Source organism: Camelus ferus, chromosome 16 (genome assembly GCF_009834535.1).
Source record: "Camelus ferus isolate YT-003-E chromosome 16, BCGSAC_Cfer_1.0, whole genome shotgun sequence".
NCBI classification, from domain to species: Eukaryota; Metazoa; Chordata; class Mammalia; order Artiodactyla; family Camelidae; genus Camelus; species Camelus ferus.
Genome location: NC_045711.1, coordinates 19529165 through 19538688, shown reverse-complemented (window position 1 = coordinate 19538688; position 9524 = coordinate 19529165). Strand labels below are relative to the sequence as shown.

Below are 9524 nucleotides of genomic sequence, written 5' to 3'. Positions count from 1 at the left end.
CACCATTTGAAGACAAACCTAACCTAGAACATGCTTCGAGGGACAAGGAAGCAGACATCTGCCTTTCCTTTATAAACCACACCACCAGCCAAGCCCAGAGGAGGGCAACTCTCCCCGCAAGGAAACGTGTCCGCTAACAAATGAGGCAGGAAGGGTAGAATGAGGGTATCACCAGTCTGCAAGCACTAATCAGTCAGCACAGAGAATCAGCCGCTGCTAACACAAAAAAAAATAGTCCCACCTGAATCAGATCAGCTCTCTAGACCCAGCTCCCAACTTATAGGAAATACAGAGACTGCCGGGAACTCCATGGGTCTAGCAACCCAGTTTCCCCGACAAGTAAATTACAAGGAAGAAAACACTGGGGGGCCTTCAGGTGAAGACACGAGGCAGACACATCACGTGGTGTGACCTGGACACCTTATTCAGATCCCAATTCAAACCATATTTTGTCCATTTTGACATTTATGAGACAATTCTAACTTTAAACAGACTGGGTATTTGCTTATATTAAGGAATGATTTTTACGTGTGAAGTACTAAACAACCATCCTGTCATTGTTTGGCTTTCAAGTCATCACCTGTCAGACGTACACTCTGAAACCCTGGGTGGAAGCGCATGACGACGGGAGTGAACGGGATGACGGCCCCGACGTGGGGGTGCCAATCACGGCTGGCACTGTGCTGAGCACCTGGAGGCGCAGCACGCAGCCTGATTTTGCATATGAAGGAATCTCTCATAAGAAAAGGTTTATGCACGTACATTTTTGCACAATAAAAATTTATGTATAGAAAAAAAGGCTGGAAGGATGTAAATCAAAATGCTAGCTGTACACCTTCAACTCACATAATGTTATGTGTCAGTTCTGCCTCAGTGAAAATAAATTCTAAAAAATGTTGGCCATGAATAATTCTGGCAGATGGGGTGACAGGTAAGTTTTCTTTTTAGATTGCTGAGTATTTTCTAAAGTTTCTACAGTGAACACCCAGCAGTTTGAAAATCTGGGAAAGAAAGATGAAGACACACTGGCCCCTCCTCCCCCGGGGGCCAAGGTTTCTCCAGGCTCTGCAGGTGGGCTGGTGATGTGGCACAACCCAGCCAGGGGGCCACTCGGCTGGACAAGCGCAGCCCTTACAGGCAAACGTGCCCCACTTCTCTTCTGGGAACCGTGCCTGGGAAGCCATCCACACCTGCACCAACGGCCGAGCTGCCTGCTCAAGGATGTCCATCTCAGGGTCGTGCCTGGGGTGACAGCCCAGCATCGGAGGCCACGTCCAGCAGCAGGGCTTGTCCCAGTGAGGAAGGCGCATCCTGGCAATGGACTAACTGCCGGGCAGCCACCAACACAGGAGTTGCTGGGCAGCTGGCCTCAGCTCACCTGCTCGTGTGCATGTCTCACGGATTCCCATTTTGCAAACACATCTGGAAAATGCAGGCAACCTTACTGGCCTCGTAGGACACCTGTGAGATGACCCCGACCCCTCATGGAGAAATCTGCTTGCTCTAAGTTCCTCCAGGAAACCCTCAGGGGACTGATGGTCCCTTAAATCCAGCTGGCTCCAGGCCCTGTGCCTCTCACAGTCCCAGCCTGGCCTTGTCTTCTGTACCTATTCCATCTGCCTGCCTGGACGGACCCCGGCAGACACCCCCTCCCAGGCTGCGGTGTGTCACACTCCAGGGAAATGTGGACAAGGGTGGGCTTCTTTGCTAGGGGCTCCCACCACAGGACCCTCCTCCTGGCCCCACATCCCCCTCCCCGAACCCTGAGTCCAGGAAAGCTCACCGAATCCTAACCTCCCCTGCACCACGCACCCCGCCACGGGAGCCCCTTTCCTCCCACCAAATCCTAAGCAAATTTTCTTTAACAGAGACCACTGTCTCTCAAGGAAGAATTTTGTTCCAGCTTTAGAGTAATAGCTCGTCCATCTTATCTGTGGCAGGAATTCTGCAACTTCTTTCCCCCCACCCCCCACCACACAGCCCTGTGTCTAGCTGGGCACCTGGCTGCCTGACAGACTACATCTCCCAGCCTTCCTTGCAGCACGGTGACCATGTGACAAAACAAGATGCCAGGACATGAGCAACGATGCCTGTGTCCTCGCAGGGGAAGTGCCCATCCTGCCGCCCAGAACGAGGGCTAGGTGCCAGAACCGTCTTGGCTCCGTGGATGAAGGCATTGAACAGCCAGGGCGGAGGGAACCTGGGCCTGGCTCCATGAATCTGCTGTTTTGCTACAGACTACTGACCCTTAAACCATTACAGCAGAGAGAAAAATCATTTATCTGGCTTAAACCATCATTAGTTTGGTTTTGTTGTTGTTAACGAGCCACGGAACCTAGATCCTAACCAATAAACTCACCTGATTGAAATGCACCCACAGCGCCTGGTGCCAGCGGGCTGTCTGGTCAGATTCTCGTGGAAGCGGAGCCTGAGGCCAGGGCTCAAGTGCGGGAGCTCCACGAAGGAGGTTCTCCCAGCAGAAACCTGCACCAGGGCCAGGAAACAGGAGAGGGAGGGAGAGGGAGGGAGAGGCCTGGCAGAGGCCTGACCCCAGGGAGCTTTGGAGTGCAGCCCACCCTCTGAGTCTGTGCCCCTTAAGGCAAGGACCCAGCTCTCCTGCCCCGGTAGGTTGGCTAGGGGGCCCGGAGGTGTAGCTCTCACCTCCCAGGCCCTCTGACTGTGGACTGTGCACACTGGGCCTGAGGGCGACTGCAGGGGGCCAGGTGTGAGGTTCCCGTTAGGAGGCCTGCAGGCTCTGGGCAGGGTGCTAACATAGTACTCCCCACCCAGGAGGAAGCCCCCACACCTTCTGTGAGCCCCACCTTGTCGACCTCTCCACCCCCACCCATGCCGTGGCCCCAGATGGGATGAAAAAACAGCCCACAGACATTCCCTGGGACCCCAGGCCAAGAGAGCTGGCAGTGCCACGACACCTGGGGTTTGGATGCCTGGGGAGCCGTGCTGGCATTCACCTTGAGGAGGCAACAGGTCCCAGCACAGAATCAGAGAAGTGCAGCGACTTGCCCAAGGCCACACAGCTTAAGTGGAGGGACTGAGGTGGGTGGGCCAGGGGAGGGGCAACGTTACAGAAAATCCCTGGGAGAAGCAGGCCCCCGACTCTGTGCAGAGCCAGGAAAGCTGCTGGGGAGGGGGCAATGGGGCAGGCAGATCCCTGAAATGAGTGCAGGTGTCACTTACCGAGACTGAAAACCTGACCTCTGTTAGCGCCCGCGTTCCCCACCCTAATTCTCAGAGGGTCTCCCGACAGCAGACCCTGAGAAAAGGATTTAGGTGCAGGGAAATCCTGGGACATGCCCACCCGGAGGCGAGACAGGCCACGTTCTCACCACTGTTCATCCTGGGGCACCTGGAGCTCCAACAGCTGGGAAAGCAGAGGGCAGCGCTGGGGGTCCGGGCGGCTGCCAGGGCAGGCCCGGGCAGTCCCGGGCGGGGGGGTGGGGCGGGGCGGGGCGGGGCGGGGTGGGGCGGGGCCGGGGCCGGGCCGGGCCAGGCCGTAGCACCTGCTGACGCAGTGCTCTCATCCTACAAAGAGGCGAGGGGCTGTCCGTGGTCCCTGGGACCCAGGGCACAAGATCCTTCCACTCTTTCCAGTGCTTTCAGTTCTAAAAATAGCAGTGCCAATGTTCGGGGCCTGTGCTTTCTTTATGTGAACAACTTCAGATATGAATGACATAGGGCTTCTCATTTGGATATTGGCATCTTATCTACTCACTGGATTAACTCGCTTTGAGGAGAGGAAGGTCACTGTCTTCAAACATCTGAGAGGGGAAGAGCAGCAAAGTGGACAGACCCCACCTGGATGGAGCCAGCCCTGGGGGCCTGAGCACCCCCTCACTCACCAGCGCTTAGAGCCAGGCTGCCTGGGCTTGGACCCCAGCTGTGTCCCCTCCCCAGCTGTGTCGTATTGGACAATTCCCTAGCTTCTCTGTGCCTTGGTTTCTCCATCTGTAAGATGGGAAAGGTAACAAAAGCTTCCTAGGGTGGTTGTGAAAATTCAATGCAATAACTCATGCAAAGTGCATGGAATGGTGCCTGGCACAGAATGAGTGTCCAAAACATGCTGGTCAACCCTGACTCAAGGGACAGGTCTGGTGCAGGAAGCAGACCCAGACATGGTCATGGCTACCTGGGGTGACTGGGGCTGGATAGAGGGAACCCTGCAAAGGGGGTGACCAATACCTGTGGAAATAGGTTTTGAGGGATGAGTAAGAGTTTGCCAGCAAAAAGGTGGGTAGTGAATATGTGTATTGGGGTGGGGTGGCAGTCCAGCACTCCAACCCCTTCTTAACTTGGGAGGCATCCCTCTCTGTGGGGTCCCAGGCAGGCAGTGTCTTATCTCCCACTGCAGAAGCTGAAAGGACAGACTTTGGTTTGGTCAGCAGGCCACTCCTGCCTGGGACTTTGAAGCGTAATATGTGGGTCAAGGGCCACAGTGGAGTCCCGAGAATGCTGGCCCAGACTCCCAGGTCCCTGTTGCCCCCTCAGCCCCTGAAAGTCGCCTTCTCCACTCTGTAAGCCTGAGATTGAGCCAAGAAATGCTCCCTTTACTTAGGGTGGACAGAGTCGCTTTGTGCTGCTTGCAACCAAGAATTCAGAAAGGAAGTCCTGAGGTAGGACCAGAATGAGCAGGAGGTGGAAGGGAGCCACTGCACGTTGACCCTGGCCCTGGGCTCTGACCTCCTCCGCTAAGCTCTCCTCGGTGAACCACTGCAAGCCACACAGCAGGCAGGCCAGAGGGTAGCCTCTCTGATCCATTTCACACCAACAAGGCCGAGTCCTGAGAGAAGTGGGCTTACTGAAGTTCGCCTGTAGACAGAGGGGACCACGAAGGCTCCAATGGAGGGGCAGACACTGGCCAGGCTCTGGCCTTGCTCCAGCTGGAGGCTCCAGCACCCCAAGATGGGCAGGTCTGCCCCCACCCCCATGACAGCAGCCTGTGAAATCTCACAGTCCCAGGACAGACCTGGAGACCAAGGTTTAAAAACAAGCCCATCTCAGCCACACACGTATGTCCTGGAGGGACCACGGGGAATGAGGCTTCTGTTTAAAGGCGACTGTGAGAATGAACTGGGGCTGAGGCATACAGCGCCTGAAGCTCACGATTCCCTCTGGGCCTGGCCCAAGGGGTGCCCAGGAATCAGAGGGACAGGTTCATTAACTGGGCACCTACTGTGTGCCAGGCCCGTGATGAGCCTCTGCACTCTCCAGCATCTCATGGAAACCACCTGCAATCTTGCAAGCATGAGTAACGCCCGTCTGCAGTAGAGGAAACTGAGTCTGAGAGGTGCTATGACATCTTTAAGGTCACACTGCCAGGGTGACAGACTCAAATCCAGAGCTGTCTGACCCAGAAGGTGGGTGGGGAGGCATGGAGCAGGGCTTTGGAGGCAAAAAGAGATGAGGACACTCCAGAAAGCTGGGCCTGTTGTTACTGTTGTTCTCCAGGTAAATCCAGTCGCCTCTCTCCCTGCTGAAGCCCTACAAGACTTCCCTCATGCCCTGAAAATAAAGTCTAGAGTCTTTGGACAGGGTCTGCAGGGGCCCGCATGACCTGCCAACAACCCCTGGTTCTTTAAGTAGCACCAAGTGCCCTCCCACCTCAGGGCCTTTGCACAGGCTGTTCCGGGCATGCTCTCTACTCCTCTTGCATATGATTCCTAGTCCTCCTGCTGCTGCCCCTCTCCCTTACGTGAGGCTGTGGGCCATCCCCTGTGACCTGTGCCCAGTGAGGGTCCAACCTCAGATGCCCTCTTTTCACTACAATGAGCACAGGTCATAATCCTCTGAGCCAGACATTTTCAAAGGGGGCAAAAATTGGCTCTTGGGGGACTGAAAAAAATAGGTGTTTCAATTATTTGTGGCCCCACGTGAGAAAGTCTTATTCCTTAGTATTGTATCTCTCATTAGAGAGAAATTAATTTACTGAATTAAATTGAGTTACTTAATTGTGATCAAGTTTAATTAATTAAAATGATTTAATTAACTTGATTTAATTCAGTGTTTCTCCTTAGGGAATGATAATGGGGAAAAAGTGGGAAATGCTGCTTGAAGCATTTATGAGTTTGCTTATGCTCTGCCTGGTGCCCTCTGAGCCCACAGAGGGCAGGCCAGGTGGGTCTAGGTCCTGCTATAGCTCTAGTTCTAGAATGCTGCCTGTCACACAGTAGGCGCTCAGGTAACAGCTTCCATGTGCCACGCCCTGCAGGGAATAATCCAGACAAGGCTCTGCTGGCAGTTGGGAACCATGGAGGGTTTAGGAGCCAGGAAAGGAAGACCTTCTTGGGCTGGTGCATCCTCGACCAGAGATGGCAACTGCAGCTGCCTCCCAAGCCTGTCCCCACCCAAGTCCCACTGCCAGGCCAGCCCAGGACAGAAATAGAGCAGCCCACGGCTTCTGCAAGGCTGGAGGGGGTGGATGCAGCTAAACCCAGCCTGGCAGGTGGCCTGCTCGGGCTGGGGGCTGGGACAGGACTCCTGGGTTACTGGGCTCACCCAGCTCTGTCTCACTGCCTGGGGGCCTCAGGCAAGGCTGGACCCTCGCTGAGCCTCTGTGACCTCCAGGAGAACCTGACTGCCCTGGGCCTGAGGATAAACAAGCCAGGATAAACATAGCACGGCGGATGTATATATAGTCCCTCCCACCTGGTTTCCAAAAGGATTCAAACGGCTCTCACAAGAGGCAAAGAAATGCACATTTAGAGCGTGCTGGAGTTTACACAGGGCTCACACGTCACAAGCCTCGGGGAGTAGAACCAGGACGAGGAAAATCTCGGATCCCTCCAAGAAACACGTCTGGCTGAGCATGAGCTCCCCGTCAGGTGAGGTGTGACAGGAGAGGCCGCAGCCATGGTGGGGGTCTGGCCAGGGAGGGATTTTGCATTGGCTAGGGCCTCCACCAGATGCTGTGTAGTCCCTGCTGGGAGAGGAGAAGACAGCTGCCTTGTCCCAGAGTCAAGGACACAGCCGGGGGTAGAGCTGGTGTGGCGGCCCTTCCCGTGGCCAGAGTTACCCTGATAGGCTTAGAAACTGGAGTGGGTGGGGGGTAAACGTCAGTCCTGCTCCCAGGACTGTGCTGACGTCCACAGTGATGCAGGTCCTCAGGGGCAGCCTGGGTGGGGCAGACCCGACACGGTCCCTGGCCTTGGTGCTCCTGGGGCTCATCACTTCCCCGAGGCACAGAGTCCCCAGTCGGTACAACCAGGAGGTTGCCTTGGTCCCAGAGCCCAGGACCGGTGCCCCCAAATAAATAGAAGAGCAGTCCCCACCCACCCCCACCCCCAGCCTAAACCTTGGTGCAGGGCCTGGCTCTCTGGGCCCCATTGCCTTGGTTCTGGGCTCAGTCTTGGGGCCTGAAGGCACCTGCCCTGCTCCTGCCCTGTTTCCCCCATCATTACCTGACCCTCCTCCATGACAGGGTCTGAGCAAGACAGATCATCCCGGCCCTAGAAGAGCTCCCAGTATAGTAGGGGAGGTGGTCAGTGGACTAGAGTGTAAACACAAATATGAAGAAAATACAAAGGAGCAAGGGGACAGAGCAACAGGGTGGTCAGGGAGACCTGATGGCCTCTCGGGGGTGGGGGTGGGGGGCGGTGAGCAGAGGCACCCTGATCCAGCCAGGAGGATGTCTTGGGGGAGAGCGTTCTGGGCAGAGAGGACAGCTAGTGCAAAGGACCAGAAGCAGGTCTGAGCATCGTATGGCTGAAGCACAGGGAGCAAGGGTGGGGGGGAGGTGTGGGGAGGCGTGGATTGGGAGGGTGGGAGCCACCGCAGGGTTCTGAGGAGAGAAGAGGCTGGGCTGACACTTAACAGGGGAAGCTGCCTTCCCGGGTCTCCAGGAGGGAATTCGCCAAATCCTCCCTCGGAGGCCACCTCCTGCTCCCACCAGGCCTGAACGCTAGCTACATTTTTAATGCTGGAGGATGAGGCTCCCAGGGCTACAATGGAAACAGGAAGTCCGAGCACCTCTGCCATCTGTCCGTCAGTCCAGAGACACTTTCCATCCCAGGTCTGGGATAGGGCCCCGCTCAACCCTGCTGCCGGGAGGGAAATGGAGACATCTGGCCCCATGCCAGTGACTGCCACCTCACAGCCCAGGGACAGGGAAGAGGGGGCCCTGCCACTCAGGGCAATGAGCATGGTAGGGGGCCCTCACTGAGGTCATGGGCTATATAAACTCAAGGGACCGAGGACTGGCGTGTGCTTTGTAAACGGCAAAGTGATGCGCACACGCGCTTCTCCCACTTGGACGCCTGGACCCCCTTTGTAAAAGCTGAAGGGTCTCCTAAACAGTAACCGAACCTGCAGACAACTGTGCGCACGGCTGCGCTAGAGGAATCCACGGGCTAGAAAGTTCCAAGTCGGCCAGTGCCTGGCAAACCATAAACTGCCTTCCGAGCTATAAAGCGCTTGGAACCCCGTGGAGGGCCTTGCAACCGGCAAATTACCTTGTGAATTGTGTTTTGGAAACAGCTCCGAGCTTTGTCAACGGCAAAATCCTTTGTAAACCGTGGAGCCCTCCGTAAACAGTAGCCGATGTGCCAGCTGTGGAGGCTGTGCACCCAGGAGAATCCGGGTCCCGTCGGGCCTCTGCGTGGAGGACCCGGCGCTCGCAGTCCGCCTGGTGGGCCCTCGGGGCCCGGCCTGGGGCTGAGCTGCGGGGGTTCCGGCCCACCCTGAGACCCTCGCCCTCTCTGGGCGCGGGTGCGGGTGGGGCTGGGGGAGGGCAGGCGCTCCGGGCACGCGGGTCGAAGTCCGGGCTCTGCCGCCTCCTGGTGGCCGCAGAGGCGCGCCCGCGGCCGCGCCCGGGGTCGGGGCCGCCGCTCCTGCGCGCGCGGGAGGGACGGGCGAGTGCGCGCGTGCGCGCGCCTGCGCGCGGGGGGAGGGGTGTGCACGCACACCCACACTCGCACGCAGGCCGACCCGAGCACGCGCGTGCCCACGCGCGCCTTGCGGGACTCGCTCCCTCGTCCATCCCTCCCCGTCTTCATTCATGAGTGTTTCCGCTCGGCGCAGGCGGGCGCTCGCTGGACGTGGGCGCTGAGCTCACAACTGTGGCGGGCCCAGACGGAGCAGAGGGGTCAGGACCCTGACGGGAGGAGGGGGCCTCCCCGAGGAAGCGATGGGGAGACAGAACTGGTGAGGAGGAAGCCCCGGTCGGATGCGGAGGGGCGCTCCAGGCCAGGCGGCCGGCGCAGTCGATGCGGAGGCCCCAGGTGAGGATGGGCGAGGGGCACAGAAGGGCCTCGGACGTTAACTTCGGCGCCAGGGTTGCTGGGAGGCTGTCCCAGACCGAGGGCTAACTTGGGGAGGAGAATCAGACCCGGCCTCTGGCTGACCTGAGGATGGGAGGGCTGGTGGATGGAAGCGGAGGAGAGATGGACCCCAAAGGGACCAGGACCTCCTGGGAACAAGCCCCCCTTCCCCGTGGAGGACTAGGGAGGCCCTGCTCCCCACCATGGGTTGGAGGAAAGCTGGCTCTCCTGAGTTTGACCCTTCTGGTCTGA

The 9524-nt window shown here is 57.5% G+C and overlaps 1 protein-coding gene across 1 annotated transcript; it reads right to left on the bottom strand.

Annotated features, from left to right (window-relative positions):
• Nucleotides 1-3914: 3914 nt before the first annotated feature.
• On the bottom strand, nucleotides 3915-9008 carry LOC116669233. Its single transcript, XM_032498232.1, has 2 exons — nucleotides 8466-9008; nucleotides 3915-4827 (listed from the first exon to the last, which is right to left on the bottom strand). Exons 1-2 carry the CDS (start codon nucleotides 9006-9008, stop codon nucleotides 4570-4572), a joined length of 801 nt encoding a protein of 266 aa, XP_032354123.1. The 3' UTR covers nucleotides 3915-4569.
• Between the last annotated feature and the right edge of the window lie 516 nt (nucleotides 9009-9524).